The sequence below is a fragment of the Esox lucius genome, chromosome 12, assembly GCF_011004845.1.
Source record: "Esox lucius isolate fEsoLuc1 chromosome 12, fEsoLuc1.pri, whole genome shotgun sequence".
NCBI lineage: Eukaryota > Metazoa > Chordata > Actinopteri > Esociformes > Esocidae > Esox > Esox lucius.
This window is the reverse complement of record NC_047580.1, coordinates 14,019,762-14,037,759: the sequence shown is the minus strand read 5'-3', so window position 1 is coordinate 14,037,759 and position 17,998 is coordinate 14,019,762. Positions and strand designations below refer to the sequence as shown.

Genomic DNA, 17,998 nt, shown 5'->3' with positions numbered 1-17,998 from the left:
CAGTTTGTAGTAGAGACTTGTAATCATAATGTTATCATAAACCAAGACCAGTAACTGTGCACATGTAAAGGTTTAAGATCCTTGCTTAGAAGTTAAGTTTAGGGTAAACATTTCCAATGAGTTTACATGTAAAGGTTTTAATATCCTGGCTTGAGCAGTTTGTAGTAGAGACTTGTAATCATAATGTTATCATAAACCAAGACCAGTAACAGTGCACATGTAAAGGTTTAAGATCCTTGCTTAGAAGTTAAGTTTAGGGTAAACATTTCCAATGAGTTTACATGTAAAGGTTTTAATATCCTGGCTTAGAAGTTAGGTTTAGGGTAAACGTTACCAAACAGTTTACAGTTAGAATGAAGGTTATGGTTTGGGGTCCCTACAAGGATAGTTAAACATTAAATGTGTGTTTGTCTCATCCTCACAAAAGTCTATCGTCCACATTATCCGATCACACTACCTGCCTCTGTTAACACGGGCACACACAACCTTTATACCCAAATTAGAGCACACACACTCCTTATCTTCTGTTCATTCCAAGCCATTACATAGCAGCTCCCTGCTTTATTTAAAGCGAAGTGCTCAGTTAGCACAGTAGGTAATGAGAAAGAAACATGCAGATCTCTCTCTCTTGCTACCCCACTCTTTCTGTCTCTTGCTTTCTCTCTTGCCCCCTCCCTCTCTCCCCCTGTCACTTTCTCTCTCTTTCTCTTATTCGTGTCACTCAGAGGCATCGGCATGGAAACGAAGCCTGGGACGAGGGCACCCACTAATTATGTTGTGGGCTGACTTCTCTTCTGCTTGTCAAAGAGCAAAACAATATGTAGTCTAGTGCACCTCTACAGTAACTGTCTGTAATGTGAGTGTGTGAGTGTGTGGGTGTGTGTGTGTGTGTGTGTGTGTCATAGTGTTTTTGGGTGATTACCACCGTTGAAGTAACACCATTATGGCATTATTGTGGATGTGTTTATGATACTTTTCTACCTGTTTGTTTTCTATTTAAAATAGCTGATGTTGGCATTACATGGCTGTTTGTTGATCACAGGTTGAGGTATTCTCTCTCTCTCCTTGACGGCCATAGAAGTGGCATTTGTTTATCCAGGACCAGTATTAACCTACTTACTCATGGGTATTTCTTCATTTGACTATTTTCCACATTGTAGAATAATAATGAAGACATCAAAACTATGAAGGAACACATTTATATTTTAGATACTTCAAAGTAACCACCCTTTGCCTTGATTACAGCTTTGCACACTTGGCATTCTTCCAACCAGCTTCACGAGGTAGTCATCTGCAATGCTTTTCCAACAGTCTTGAAGGAGTTCCCACGTACACCATAACATTATGACCACTGACAGGTGAAGTGAGTAACACTGATTATCTTGTGGATATATTAGGCAGCAAGTGAACATTCTGTCCTCAAAGTTGATGTGTTAGAAGCAGGAAAAATGGGCAAGCGTAAGGATCTGAGCGACTTTGACAAGAGCCAAATTGTGATGGCTAGACGACTGGGTCAGAGCATTTCCAAAACTGCAACCCTTGTGGGGTATTCACAGTCTGCTGTGGTCAGTATCTATCAAAAGTGGTCCAAGGAAGGAAAAGCTGTGAACCGGCGACAGGGTCATGGGCTGCCAAGGCTTCACTAATGCACGTGAGGAGCAAAGGCTGGCCCCAGCGTAGCCGCAGACCAGTCGGGGTGCCCATGCTGACCCCTGTCCACTACCGATAGTGCCTACAATGGGTACATGAGCATCAGAACTGGATCACAGAGCAATGGAAGAAGGTGGCTTGGTCTGATGAGTCACGTTTTCCTTTACATCCCGTAGATGGCCAGGTGCATGTGCATCACTTACCTGGAGAACACATGGCATCAGTATACACAATAGGAAGAAGGCAAGCCGGCGGAGGCAGTGTGATGCTTTGGGCAATGTTCTGCTGAGAAACCTTGGGTCCTGCCATTCATGTGGATGTTACTTTGACACATACCGGATAAAAGTAGAAGAAACGCACACCTTAGTTGACGAGGTGCTGGCTAAAGGGTACGGAATGAAAACAAAATGAATGAAAAAGCTGCACACTCTAAACACACTCTAAAATGCATATATTTTTTTAATAAGACCAATGTTTCGACAGACACGCTGTCTTCATCAGGGTACAATCTTTGACACGTACCACTTACCTAAGCATTGTTGCAGACCATGTGCACCCTTTCATGGCAAAGGTATTCCCTGATGGCACTAGCCTCTTTCAACAGGATAATACGCCCTGCCACAAAGCAAAAATGGTTCAGGAATGGTTTGAGGAACACAACAATAAGTTCAAGGTGTTGACTTGGCCTCCAAATTCCACAGATTTCAATCAAGTCGAGCATCTGTGAGATGTGCTGGACAAACAGATCCGATCCATGGAGGCCCCACCACGCAACTTATAGGACTTAAAGGATCTGCTACTAACGTACTGGTGCCAGATACCACAGCACACCTTTTGAGGTCTAGTGGAGTCCATGCCTCGACTTGTCAGGGCTGTTTTGGCGGTAAAAGTGGGACCTACACAATATTAGGCAGGTGGTCATAATGTTATGGCTGATTGGTGTATGCTGAACACTTGTTGGCAGATTTTCCGTCAGTCTGCGGTCCACCTCATCCAAAACCATCTCATCTGGATTGAGGTCTGGTGATTGAGGAGGCCAGGGCTCGAGCTCCATCATCATTCCTGGTCAAATAGACCTTTAACAGCCTGGAGGTGTGTTTTGGTTCATTGTCCCGTTGAAAAACAAATGGTAGTTCCACAATGCGCAGAAGGGATGACATATCAGTGCAGAGTGCTGTGGTAGCCATGTTAGTTGAGTGTGCTTTGAGTTCTAAATCACAGATCATGTCTCAAGCAAAGCACCCCCACACCAACACACCTCCTTTTCTATGCTTCACAGTGGGAATCACAGAGATCCTCTGTTCACCCATTCTGGGTCTCACAAAAACAGGGTTTGGAAACAACATTTCCACTGGTACATGTACATTTCTAACGTTTCTAGGCCAAAACAAGTCTCTTCTAGTTATAGGTTGAGGGAACACAATGAGAGTGCGTGAAGTAGGAAAGTAATTAAGGAAAAAGGTGGCTACAATAAGTCACGTTTTGTGATCTGTTTAATACTTCTTTGGTTACTACGTGATTCCATATGTGTTTTTTCATAGTTTTCATGTCTTCACTATTATTTTACAATGTGGAGAATAGTAAAAATAAAAACATACCCTATAATGAGCAAGTTTGTCCAAACGTTTGTCTGGTACTCTATATGTATGCGTGTGTGTGTTGATCCATCTGTTCCCTACACAGTGGACAACCTGTCTAGGACCCGGGTCTATCCCGTTCACAGCTGCTCTGGAGCTTTCTACCATGCCACCAGGGCTTAGCTACAGCCAAGAGGGGGAGCCAAGGAACAAGAGAGTAAGGGAGGGAAAAAAGGATAAGGTGGGGCCTTCCATGTGAGAGGTTAGCCTTCCAATGATGACTTGCACTATGGTAGAACATCTTCCACGTGGTCTGCTGAGACAAACCAGAACAAAGATCTTGGACACAGTACACTGAACAACTGCTTTTCTTCACTTATATGCAAATAAGCAGATGCGCACACACACAAGCACAGACACACAGACACTACTTGCCATGGCCTGCACTGTCTCAGTTTATTGATGTCATTAGCCAAAACCCATTCTACTCTCCGACTCTGACACCCTTCAGAGGGCCTGTCATTAACAAACAGAACTGAGATGTGTGGGTGTGGGTGTGTGCGTGTGCGTGTGCGTGTGTGTGTTTGGATCTAAGTAACCCAAGTAGATTGGATTAACCCAGTGCTGAACTGGTGGACAGGAGATTGGTGTCATCAAGGCCATTCTCACTAGACTGGGCCCTGCAGATTGAAATTCCTCCTTCCTCGCTACGTTCTCTCTTCCCCATTTACCCCCTACGCCAGCAGGCTGCTCCTCTCCTCTCCTCTGGTTTGGTCTCCAGTGGGCTCCATTCTGTGTGACACAAGGCACCCAGCTCCCAGACCTCATAGAAGGGGATGATAATATATAATGCTTTCATAGGCAGTCCATTACAGGTCTTCAAAGAAGTGGTTTATAGGGAATACTAATGTATTTTTACCGATGTCCCATAAAACTTAGTTGGTAGAGCATGGTGCTTGCAACGCCATTTTCTTGGGTTTGATCCCAAAGTAGACAGTGCATTCACTCCTGAAACTCACTGGATAAACTCACTCATAGACTTCAATGTAAAATGTAAGCTATGTATAGTAAATCCTCATAGATACTTTATCTTCTCATATGTAATGCTAATGTTTTCATATGACGTGGTTCCTCAGGAATGGTCTAGTATGCAGTTGTGTCCAGATAGGCTTACTCAAAATAATACTTTAAAATGCAGTGCTATAAATCTTTATATTTTTGTTTATATGTAATGCTTTGTTAATTCAATGCTGTGACTAAGGTCTTAATATCAGTTTGAGATTGTATGTTAATGAGATTTGTGTAAATTACATGCCATGTACTCTTCTGTGGTGGAAGCAGCAGTTGGTTTTGGCTGCAGACACGGACACATGCCTCTTCATGTGGTCTGTCTCCTAACCAAGGAAATATGTGTTACATTTGGCTGGAATGGGCTGTAATTAGATATCCACGTCTGCCCATGCCAAAGGAGTAGTGGGAAAATGAGAACAAAAAATGAATGTTTGCAGTTCGTGTTTGTTCCATGTTTGTACTTCATAATACTGAGCTGTGTCTGTGTGAATGGGTATAATTGTCTAATATTTAATAATGTCTAAACAAGTATGGTTGAGGTGTGTCTCAGTATTACATTCTCTGTGTTGAGGTGTCTCAGTATTACATTCTCTGTGTTGAGGTGTCTCAGTATTACATTCTCTGTGTTGAGGTGTCTCAGTATTACATTCTCTGTGTTGAGATGTCTCAGTATTAAATTCTCTGTATGCGGACGTGTGTGACAATATTTTTGTCCATATGTGTTGAGGTGTTTTAGTATTGTATTTTCCATGTGTGTTGAGGTGTTTTAGTATTGTATTTTCCATGTGTGTTGAGGTGTTTTAGTATTGTATTTTCCATGTGTGTTGAGGTGTTTTAGTATTGTATTTTCCATGTGTGTTGAGGTGTTTTAGTATTGTATTTTCCATGTGTGTTGAGGTGTTTTAGTATTGTATTTTCCATGTGTGTTGAGGTGTTTTAGTATTGTATTTTCCATGTGTGTTGAGGTGTTTTAGTATTGTATTCTCAATGTGTTTTGAGGTGTGTTTTAGTATTTTATTCTCCATGTATGTTGAGGTTTTTTAGTATTGTATTCTCTAGCAGCATGCTTTGTTTGGCATGGGCTACACAGTCTCAAAAAGGCCAAATTAAGATAAATGAAGCGATGCTCTAGCTAGGCCGATGGCGAAGAGTGTACATATTATACACATTCTCCTAGAATCCCCCTCTACCACTTTATCCTGCCAGAAAATATTACAAATTCTCAAAATTGAGGTGCGGGAGTTATAATGAAAAGCACATAAGCATGGAATGCTTCGCCTACTTTTGTTGTGATAGCAATTAATTTAGCAGCAGGCTAGCGGGGGCGCTGGCTAAGTCTAGCCGGCGGTGTATGGGACACACCCCAGGTGTGAATATATGTCCCCGATCCAACATCCATCCACTCTCCCACTCACTGGAGTGTGCCTCTGTGCGTCTTATGGCCCCATATTGCTGCTCACTTTCCCCGGCTCAGAGAAGTTCAGGGTGATGGATAGGCAGCAGGGGCTTGCTTTGATTCTCTGAAAATAACACAATCATATGCTACATTCACCTCTCAGGGCTATTAAGAGCGAGAGGGAGAGTTAGGCAAGGGAAACGGAAGAGAGGGAGGGAGGGAGGGGGGAGGGAGGGGTTGGCCTGACAGCCTCTATATTGCCATCTGCAGATGTGAAATAACGGGCTCCTTCTGATGGGCTCTATTTGGCCCTGAATCCCTCTGGTGTGTACGTTTGTCTGTGTGTGTGTTCCTTTTTTTTCTAATGTGTTAGTTTTTATTGTGAGGGCCGGTAGTCCTTGCAAAGAATTGTAAACCAAGTAAAATGTGTACAGGTAAGCATATGTTGCCAGCCCTCACATGGAAATAAGGCTATTTTACGATTATGGGATAGGTTTAGGATTAGGGTTAGAACTAGGGCTAGGTTTAGGATTAGGGTTAGAACTAGGGTTAGGTTTAGGATTAGGGTTAGGAGTAGGGTTAGGTTTAGGATTAGGGTTAGAAGTAGGGTTATGTTTAGGATTAGGGTTTTAAAGCCTTCCATTTTGGGCTCAATACTATGTTGTTTATATGTGCATCATTCAGAAGTAGAATCACTCATCACACCTCATCTCAGCCATGAAATTCCAAGTATGAAAGCATGGTTTTGATGCCATGGGGCACATATAGACACATAAATGACAACATAAAATGTACTATTTTTGGCTAGACAGCCGCACTTTTACTACCAGTGGCCAAAAATCACTGAATGCATCTTTATGGTGAGGGTTAAGAGAACTAGACTGTCTGTTATTTATTCCCAAGAAGTTCCTACAATTATTGGAAAGCACATCTGTGTGTGTGTGTTAGTCATCGTTTTTTTCGCATGAAGTGACCAAAGGAAGGGAGGAAAAGAAGTTAAGGGTTAGGTGACATCTAATCTCTGTCTCTTTCTCTCACCTCAGCTGGCTGAAGAAGATATGAGGAGAGAGTGAGAAAAAGGGAAAATGAAATGATTTGTGGAAGTATTGATCCCTGGGCCGTGGTTATTGATCTCAGCGTGAAGAGAGATAAAGGGAGAGGGAGGAGCTGGCGCCCTGACTGGCTCCTCAACCCCTTTATAGGAGGCTCTGCATAGGGAACCAAATGAGTGCCTTCATAGTTCTTATAGGACCATTTTCAATGCCTTTCCTTCCCCCTCATCATCCACATTTAACCTTTTTTTCCGTGGTTATACACTGATGGAGAAAAGAGGTTAGGCACCGTAGAACACCATTCTGTCAAGCCGCTTCAAATTCTCTCAGTCCACTATCTTAAAATACACACCTGAAAACGGATACCAGGTTGGGTTTTGCATCTTATATTACAACAGCCTTTAAATGATCCTGGTGAAGCCAGCTTGATCAGACGTTGTCTTGCAATCTTTTTGTAATTAATATGGAGTCGTGAATTCGGATCCAAGTGCAGAAGCGCTGTGTTTATTTTAAACCAAACACAGAACGTTGAGCAGAAGTTGTAGTCAAGAAGCAGACAGGAGTCAAGAATCAGGCAGGAGTCAAGAATCAGGCAGTAGGAGTCAAAAACACAGGCAGTCAGTCAGTGGAGAGCGACAAGTGATTTAGGGAGTGTTCTGCATTCAGGTGATCTAGGGAGTGTGCTGCGTTCAGGTGATCTAGGAAGTGTTCTGCATTCAGGTGATCTAGGGAGTGTGCTGCATTCAGGTGATCTAGGGAGTGTGCTGTGTTCAGGTGATCTAGGAAGTGTTCTGCATTCAGGTGATCTAGGGAGTGTGCTGCATTCAGGTGATCTAGGGAGTGTGCTGCGTTCAGGTGATCTAGGAAGTGTTCTGCATTCAGGTGATCTAGGGAGTGTGTGGCTTTCGGGTGATCTAGGGAGTGTGCAGTGTTCGGGTGATCTAGGGAGTGTTCTGCCTTCAGGTGATCTAGGGAGTGTGATCCTTTTGGTTGATCTAGGGAGTGTGCTACGTTTGGGTGATCTAGGGAGTGTGCGACGTTCGGTTGATTTTCAACAGGACTGAGGGCGAGCTGACAACAGACCTCAGACTTTCACTTCTAGCTGAAGGGTGAGCAAAGCAGGGCTACCTTGAAATCCCTCCGTCTAAAAATGGTCCCTCTGTCCTGTTCTAGCCCAGCCATGATTAGGAAGAGCATAGAGAAGCATATGGAGGAGCCATCCCTGCACCGGATAAAGCTCCAGAATACTGGCTCAGAACAAGCACACACACTCAATTGCCTCTCCTGAGTTTCCTCAAAGTACAAAGTGAAGCCATCTGTTACTAGCTTGGGCCTTCTCCAGTTAGGACCCCCGAAGTCCCTTGCCACCACCGTTGTAGAGCCATCATGGATAAGCAGTTTCCTCCCCCACACCTTTCACTGTAGGAAACTGACTATGCCATACTATGACACAATGACAGGCAGATTCTTCTTCTTTTCTCCTCTACAATTTGTTTTTAATGTAACTTAAATTTAGAGAGAGCAATGGACAGAGTGAAAGAGGGTTAGAGATGTAGAGAGAACGAGAGATGGAGAGAGCAAGAGCACAAGAGCAAAATGGAAATCGCCAAGTGAAAGTGTGTAGAGAGGATTCTATGATGTTGTGGTGTGTGTGGATGACGTTAGATTCTATGATGTTGTGGTGTGTGGGGATGACATTAGATTCTATGATGTTGTGGTGTGTGTGGATGACGTTAGATTCTATAATGTTGTGGTGTGTGTGGATGACGTTAGATTCTATGATGTTGTGGTGTGTGGGGATGATGTTAGATTCTGTGATGTTGCGGTGTGTGGATGACGTTAGATTCTATGATGTTGTGGTGTGTGGGGATGATGTTAGATTCTGTGATGTTGTGGTGTGTGGATGACGTTAGATTCTATGATGTTGTGGTGTGTGGGGATGATGTTAGATTCTGTGATGTTGTGGTGTGTGTGGATGACGTTAGATTCTATGATGTTGTGGTGTGTGTGGATGATGTTAGATTCTGTGATGTTGTGGTGTGTGTGGATGACGTTAGATTCTATGATGTTGTGGTGTGTGGGGATGGTGTTAGATTCTTTGATGTTGTGGTGTGTGGGGATGACATTAGATTCTATGATGTTGTGGTGTGTGTGTGGATGACGTTAGATTCTATGATGTTGTGGTGTGTGGGGATGACATTAGATTCTATGATGTTGTGGTGTGTGTGTGGATGACGTTAGATTCTATGATGTTGTGGTGTGTGGGGATGACGTTAGATTCTATGATGTTGTGGTGTGTGTGGATAACATTAGATTCTATGATGTTGTGGTGTGTGGGGATGACATTAGATTCTATGATGTTGTGGTGTGTGTGGATGACGTTAGATTCTATGATGTTGTGGTGTGTGGGGATGACGTTAGATTCTATGATGTTGTGGTGTGTGGGGATGATGTTAGATTCTGTGATGTTGTGGTATGTGTGGATGACGTTAGATTCTATGATGTTGTGGTGTGCGGGGATGGTGTTAGATTCTTTGATGTTGTGGCGTGTGGGAATTACATTTTTCAATGTAATTGTTTGTGGGGGTTATCTTAGATTCTGTATTGTTTTGGTGTGTGGGGTTGATGTTAGATTCTGTGATGTGATGCGTGGGGATGATGTTAAATTCTGTGATGTTGTGGTGTGTGGGGATGACTTTCGTTAATTTGACGTTGTGGTATGAAGGGATGATGTTTGATTTGGTGAGATTTTGGTGTGTAGGGATCATGTTGGATTCTTTTGTGGTTTGTGAGGAATTCTCTTTAGATTCGTAGAGGTTGTGGTATGTGTGTGCGCATGCACAAAACCCCAGAAAAGACACCAAACTCGTCCGGAGAGCTTAGGAGTCCCGTTCAGATGGTCAGGACAGAGAGAATGAGAAACGGAGTGAGTGACGGAAAGAGAGAGGGATGAGTTGAATAATTGAATGTTGCATGTCTTGGTGTGTGTGCATGCGGCTGACAGGGGGCTGGGAGATAGTCATGTATATTGCAGCATGTTGTAATCTCTCCTCCCTGCTGTCCTCTCTGCTCCTCTCTCCTCTCCCCTGTCCTCCCCTCTCCTCCCCTCTCTCTTCTCCTCTGCTCTGCTCTCCTCTTTGTGTTAAAAAGGAAGGGTGACATACTCGGGCCCCGTCACCACTACATTATTTAGACACATCTACATTATCTCTCTCTCTCCTCCTCTGAGGTGTCCATGAATAAAACTTCCAGGAAGCTACCCTCTCTTACTTCCTGACATTCCTTGGCCCTCACCTCTCACTTTTCACTGAGACCCGGTCTACTGGGCAGTCGCACCATATCATATGAACCAAAAGGTGGGAAGTGATTGTGTGGAGGTTGTGTTGGCACGCGTGCAGAGTTACTGGGGTGTGGTCTCATTAATACAAAATGTCTCTCTCCTTTTCTGTCTTTTTCTATCATTCTCACTCTGCCTCTGCTGTTTTTTGATCAAGCAAATTCACAGATTGTGTCTGATTCCTCCAATACCACAATGTACTTTGTAATCATGAGCGTGACTAAACAGAACTGTCAGACATTCATGTTTCAATCCAGATTTACAGTACTGTAGTTTTGCACGTGCTGTTGTCAGATAGGAAAAGGTACATTTTAAAACACTGTTCATTTTTCTGAATGTGTAATTCACATTTGAAATCACAGGGGCTGGTGCAGCACACAAAGTGCATCTATGTCAGTGCCACAATGGTCAGAACTAGTCTTATCAGTTACTACTGCATACAACCTCCTACATCATGCTTATGTATTACCATCTAATGGAGATTTCCACTGACAGAGTAGATGGTTGGAAATAGTTCTGTTCTGGAGAAAAGTAGCTCACTTTTACAATTGTGTATTTAGTGCAATTCTGTATCCTCTGAATCTCTTTCTCTCTCTGCTGTCTTTATCTCTTTTTATTTCCTCTCTCTTTTTCCTTCGCTCTCACTCCCTTTGTCTCCCATTTCTCTCTCTCTCTCTTTCTGTGTGTGAGAGTGTGCTGTGTGTCAGGTAAATAATAAGTTAATACAGGTAAAAGCCGGGTCAGTAACCCCGGCTCAGCTGAGAAAGCTCAATGAGCAGGAGGGGAATTGATTGGCCTTTTATATGTGGAAATGAGAAAATACATGCCTAGAAACACACACACTTAGACCAGGTGGGGAATAAAAAAGGAGAAACACATTACTCTTGCTTTGTGTTTGTTTTCCTCTTTACATTCATTTGGTTCTGATCGTGTAGAGAGGAGGAGCAGAAATAAGGGATTTCAAGGTATAACAGTTTGTCTGTTTCTGTTCCTGCACTCAATCTGCAATTGTGTTTTAAAAGAAGTGTCTTTCTCACATTGAACATATACTGTTTGGGAGCAGATGTTTACTTTCTTGCTGTGTTTTGTATGATTGCGGCCCAATCAATAACTGACTCCATTAGTCCCCTGAGAGCCTGTAAGTAGAAGATCAATGGAGGTTTTTGGCAGCTGTATTTTACAGGCGCGGACACAAGTACACAATCTTTACTTGCAGTGACATGCATCTCTCCTGGTCCTTCAGGTGGCTGTGTAGTGTTATAGATGGGGTGGGGAGCAGGCACAAAGGTTTGCTTTCTATGAATCAATTGCCTGACTCCCTCTGCATCGCTTTTGGCCCTCCACCGAACGTCTAGACCTAGAGAAGAAATAATGCTTATACTCTGCGTTTTCCCCAAATTTATTTTTTCAAAATGTTATTATTCTAACCCAAAAGTGAAATGAGGACTTAGTGCCTCTGGGGCAGACGCATTCAACAACTTCAAGATTTTGAAGTGTCACGCTTTGTAGTGTGTAAATAACTAACTGTAAGTGGCAGAGTTTCCATTTTTAAACCAAACATGTGCGCTCATAAGGTGGATGACAGTCTCCATGGTAACATGTCCCTGCTCCTTTTGGCACTGAAAAAAACTTTTAAGATTAATTTGCAGTTGGTTTCGGTTGTATTTTGTATTATTTTGTGACCGCTGTAAATGTCAGTGCTGTAATGTTTTAATTTCGCTGTAAATAATATTGGCGTATGTTTCTGAACACCTATAGTCAAATGGATGCTACCACGTTTACAGATTATCACGAATGAATGGTGAAGATGTGTAAGTTAGACAGTCCTATCATACACACCAACAAATGCTAACTTCCCCTTTTACTGATGGAAGTGTGATAAGCTCCTTTTGGGGGCATGATTTTTGTCTCTTTCTCAATGTCTCACTTCTCTTCCTGCTTAAACCAAAGAAAATCGACTCAGGTATCTGCCAGGCTCTGGCTCATCTGATAGTGAACTGAAGCCCTTCCTGTCCTATAGTACTACAACACACACACACCTGTCAATTGGGTGAGAGAGCGGAAGAAAAAGAGAGGAAGTTGGAAGGCTATGACAAATGCTGAACAGCTGCACTTTCTCGTTCCACACACACACACACACACACACACGAGAAAAGGTGTGTGTGTCTTTGTGCGTGTCCGTGTGTATTCAGCGGCGAGTGAGTGCGAGCCAGACAGCTGCCGGGCTAGTCCGAGTGGACAGGTCCCCTCCCATTTATCCCTGGCCTGGAAACCAGCGATAAGACATAGCTTGGAGGGGGGAGGTTGTGTTGACATTGGGCATCAGATGCTCCGAACCAAGGAGACTCTTTAAAGATCAGGGTCCTCCCCAGCTCAGCCAGGAGGATGCTTTGTCCTCCGTCGGTCTCTTTGATTTCTATTCAAATCCACCACAATTTGTTTACAAGCGGCTGTAAGGTAGTAATATGGATGTGCAATCTGGCCACTGGCCGGTTATAGGAATTTGCATGGTTTTAAAGGGATACATGTATTACTGGGGCCAATAAAACTGTAGGTACATGCTGGATAATGTATGTAGCTGAATGTACATGCTGGATAATGTATGTAGCTGAATGTACATGCTCGATAATGTATATAGCTGAAGGTACATGCTGGATAATGTATGTAGCTGAATGTACATGCTGGATAATGTATGTAGCTGAATGTACATGGTGGATAATGTATATAGCTGAATGTACATGCTGGATAATGTATGTAGCTGAATGTACATGCTGGATAATGTATGTAGCTGAATGTACATGCTCGATAATGTATATAGCTGAAGGTACATGCTGGATAATGTATGTAGCTGAATGTACATGCTGGATAATGTATGTAGCTGAATGTACATGGTGGATAATGTATATAGCTGAATGTACATGGTGGATAATGTATGGAGCATAATTGACATGCTGGATACTGTATGGTGCTGAATGTACATGCTGGATAATGTATGTAGCTGAATGTACATGGTGGATAATGTATGGAGCAGAATTGACATGCTGGATACTGTAAGGAGCTGAATGTAAATGGTGGATAATGGATGTAGTTGTCGGTTCATGCTGGATAATGTATCTAGCTGTGGGTATGTGGGGTGTAGCATCAAAGCTGCATAACGTGTAAACCTGTAACCCGTACCCTGTTGTTGTCCAATGAAGCAGAGAGTCAGCGGCTCTAATTCTGTCCTAACTGTTCCTGCCAAGGCTTTTGAACTTTGAATAACGACACTCAGTGAAGTGTGTCTGAATGGTCTGAACGTTGTATATTCTTCCTTTTGTGTGAACAGCCTGCTTCCCAAATGACACTCGGCGGTGCACAGAAAAAATCTAATCCAATGCCATTTTATTCATCTTCAGGTTGCAGGGGAATGCTTTGCGGCTTTGGTGCGGTGTGTGAGCGTGACGCGGCTGACCCCTCCAAGGCTCAGTGTGTCTGCAAGAAGACGTGTCCGACAGTGGTTGCCCCCGTGTGTGGCTCGGATTCATCCACCTACTCTAATGAGTGTGAGCTGGAGAAAGCCCAGTGCAACACACAACGACGCATCAAGGTTCTGCGCAAGGGACCCTGCGGTGAGTCCACTAACTGCTAACAGTTGTCAATCAATCAAATGTATTTTGTAAAGCCGTTTTTAAATCAGCTGTTGTCACAATAAAATGCCTTTACTGATACCCAGCCTGAATCCCCAAAGAGCAAGCAAAAGGAATTGATGCACAGTGGCTAGGAGAAAATCCTAGTAGGGTCGGGACTTGGTAAGAAACCAAGAAAGAAGGCGGATTCTGATGGGTGTCCAGTCCCGTTCTGGCTGTGCTGGGTGACGATTATAAGGCATAAGTGCAGGTGGGCTGTGTCCAGATCAGCTTTACACCAGGGACAACATGGTGGGCTGTTGACAGTGACAGCAGGAATCATCAGCCAGAATCTAGATCAACGACACAACCAGGAAGACTTTGGACAGGAACAGTTAGGAGTTGTCTTGCCGGGTAGTTCTGAGGGGGAGGGATGGCAAGTCAGTCAGTGACTCCAATTCAGAGAGATTAGTACTGTAAGAGCACGTCCAATGTTATGCTTTGTTGGTTAATAGTAAAACCTTAAAATCTGCCCTAGCTATTCTGTCACCCACTTTCTTATTTCTGTAATGCTTCCAGGGTAAGCAATCTTGGGGCTTTGCCGTGTTTCATGAACCTTGGGTCATTTGCATAGCAGTGAAAACGGAAATTGGGTAGGCAGCAGATATAGTGAAAACAGAAGGGGTCCCAAAATCAAGCCTTGAAGAACACCTAAAAGCATACCTTTGATTTGTCAGAGGACAGACCATCCACCAGGGTTTACGTTAGCCGGCAAATGTCGGCTTTTGCCGGTATCAGTTGTAATTGTCCGGCAGATGAAAATATCACCGGCCAAAATACCCGGTGGGATATAGATTAGTAGCATATTAAATAGCCTAATATTGTGTGACCTATATGATCTGTTGCAAAGAAAGCCTCCGCTTGCTCTTACAGTAAGAAATGTTTGGTCATGTGACTAAGCATGGTGTGAGACTCAAAAGCCGCACACACCAGCAGTAACTCCAGCATATGACATATGAAATGTCGAAGGTGAAGCAGACATCCCTAGGCCAAAAAAAAACAAGTGATGGTACAACTGAGGCCAGCAAGACCACAGAAAACCCTAGTTATTTGAAATAGCCTAGTTTTGTTACGTAGCATAATATGGGTTAATTGTTTTAATATGCAATGGTTCAACAATATTCGTCAAAATATTTTACCCATGCTCTAGTGTTTTTTCCTTTGGTTGATGTGATTAATAAGTGACTGAAACACATTTGTCTATTTAATAATAATGTTGCAAAATTAAGCTACGTTATGGTGCACTTTAGAAGCAAACGAGTTTCAGTAAATTATCTGCGCTTCTAACTTTCCGCAGAGCTGTCAAACGCTCTGACATCCTATGGAAACAGACAGAATTCACATGGTATTTGTTTTTGACCTTTCTTACATTGGCCTCAAAATCCCCTATTCAGATTGGAAACATTATTTTATAATACAAATATTGTGCAAAAATATCATTGTCTATAAAAAATATTGCGATCTGTCTCAAATGTTATCAATCGGGCAATTGTGTAATATTTGCGACAGCCCTAGTTGTAGCCTACATGCTCAGTTTGCAGAGATTGTGAAGAGTTCATTCTGCTGACTTATTTAAATAAATAAAAATTGTTGGACCATAGCGTTTGAGTTTTATTGCTGTTTAAATGTAGGCTTTTATATAGCTTTTTAAAACGTATGTCCAGTTGCTGTTCTATATGGCCAGAATTCTGGAATCTTTATTGCCATATTGGGCATCAAAAACAAGTTTAGCATAAACTATGCTATCCACCCATATGAACAGATATCCTACTGATAGATAGGATCTATACCAGGCAAGAGTGTGTCAGCATAGACCAATCTATCCAATCTCTCCAAATGAAGGGAGTAATCTGTGGTGTGGAAGGCAGCACTAAGGTCAAGAAGCATTTGGACAGAAGCAAAACCCTTGGCTGATGCGATTAAAAGGTCATTTACCACCTTCACAAGTGCATTCTCAGTACTATGATTGGACCAAAAATTTGACTGGAATGTTTTTGTTAATATATGCTGGGCCACAGCTTTTACTGATATTTTTAAGAAGAGCGGAAGGTTCAAGGATTAAAAAGTGCAAGTTCTCCCATTGATCCGAGATCCTGGCAGTTTCAGGACAACTGAATGCTATTTCAGGACAACTGAGTTTTGGAAAAGTGTGCTTATCTGGGGCATAGTCTGTTATTTCTTTCTAATGAAGACTTTTAACAAGGTGGAGTGTCACATCCGTTCCAAATGTTGTGTACCGTTAGGGCTCTGTTATTTTCTATGTACTAGGGAGCAGAGGCGTTGCTAGGATCACAATACATTTGGGGCCTAGCTCATATTACAACTTTTGAAAGTCCTTGTTTGTGTTGCAAGTTGGTTAGTTTCAGTTGTGCTCATAAGTTTGCATACCCTAATTAATGCAACAAGAATGCATTGATTTTGAAAATATGAGCGATTTATTATCACATAGTTGTTTGGCTTTTTAAATCAAAATGAAATCACCCAAATAGCCCTGATCAAAAGTTTACATATCCTTGAATGTTTGGCCTTGTTACAGACACACAAATATGACACACACAGGTTAAAATGGCAATTGGAGGTGAATTTCCCACACCTGTGGCTTTTTAAATTGCAATTTGTGTCTGTGTATAAATAATTTGTTAGTTCTCAGGTGGATGCACTGAGCAGGCTAGATACTGAGCCATGCGGAGCAGAAAATAACTTTCAAAGGACCTGTGTAACAAGGTAATGGAACTTTATAAAGATGGAAAAGGATATCAAAAGCATTTCAAATGCCAGGCAGTACTGTTCAATCACTTATTAAGAAGTGGAAAATTTGGGGATCTCTTTATACCAAGCAAAGGTCAGGTAGACCAAGAAAGATTTCAGTCAAAACTGCCAGAAGAATTGTTCGGGATACAAAGAAAAAACCCACAGGTAACCTCAGGAGAAATACAGGCTGCTCTAAAAAAAGATGGTATGGTTGTTTCAAGGAGCACAATACAACAAACAAAAATGAGCTGCATGGTTGAGTTGCCAGAAAGAAGCCTTTACTGCACCAATTCCACAAAAAAGCCTGGTTACAAAATGCCCGACAACACCCTGACACTCCTCACAGCATCTGGCACACTGTAATTTGGAGTGACGTGACCAAAATAAAGCTTTATGGTCACAACCATAAGCGCTATGTTTGGAGAGGGGTCAACAAGGCTTATAGATCCCCACTGTGAATAATGGTGGTGGCTTACTGATGTTTTGGGGGGGGGTGAGCTCTAAAAGCATAGGGAATCTTGTGAAAATGTATGGCAAGATGAATGCAGCACGTTATCAGAAAATACTGTCAGACAATTTGCATTCTTCTGCATGAAAGCTGAGCATGGGACGCTCTTGGACTTTCCCACACAACAATGATCCTAAACACAAGGCCAAGTTGACCCTCCAGTGGTTACAGCAGAGAAAGGTGAAGGTTCTGGAGTGGCCATCACAGTCTCCTGACCTTAATATCATCGAGCCACTCTGGGGAGATCTCAAACGAATGGGCAGCTATACCACCTGCAAGAATTCGGGGTCTCATAGACAGCTATTACAAAAGACTGCACGCTGTCATTGCTAAAGGGGGCAATGCACAGTATTAAGAAATAAGGGTATGCAGACTTTTGAACAGGGGTCAGTTCATTTTTTTTTTTGTTGCCATGTTTTGTTTTATTATTGTGCCATTCTGTAATGACCTGCAGTTGAATGTGAATCCCATAAGAAATAAAAGACATGTGTTTTGCCTGCTCACTCATGTTTTCTTTCAAATGGTATGTAAATGACCAATTCTCCAAGGGAGAAACTTTTGAGCACAACTGTATAGTGACAGTAAATTTAGCTTTATGTAGATGGTGGGCTCGTATTCCAAGATTTAGAATCTAGAATACATCTTCCACAGGATATAGCTTAGTCCAAGCACTGTTTGTGGCTGTGAATAGGTCCGGGTCCAAACATGTTGAACAAAACCAAGTCAGTTGGAGAGGGTCATTGGAGTTCTCTATGTGAATTTTGAAGTTGCCAAACAGTGTTATCTGCCATGACTACAAAATCTGATAAGAATTCTGGGAAATCGTTGAGCCACACTGTTACTGCCCCGGGGGCCTGTAAATAGTAGCTATAAAAATTGATTGAGCAGCCTGCGTTGCTTTCCTAACTGAAACCTCAAAAGACAGAAAGACGGTAATTTGTTTGAGTGTAAATTGAGTGCAGTAAATTCATTGTCATGTGCATAAACCAGG

The 17,998-nt window shown here is 42.5% G+C and overlaps 1 protein-coding gene across 11 annotated transcripts in view; it reads left to right on the top strand.

The window, feature by feature from the left end:
- agrn (agrin) overlaps nt 1-17,998 on the top strand; it is a 236,336-nt gene that overhangs the window by 114,835 nt on the left and 103,503 nt on the right. For all 11 annotated transcript variants that reach the window (XM_020051742.2, XM_020051741.2, XM_020051744.2 and 8 more), the window contains one exon: nt 13,479-13,691. In XM_020051742.2, coding sequence (XP_019907301.2) covers nt 13,479-13,691 — 213 coding nt within the window. The remainder of the gene's footprint in view (nt 1-13,478; nt 13,692-17,998) is intronic.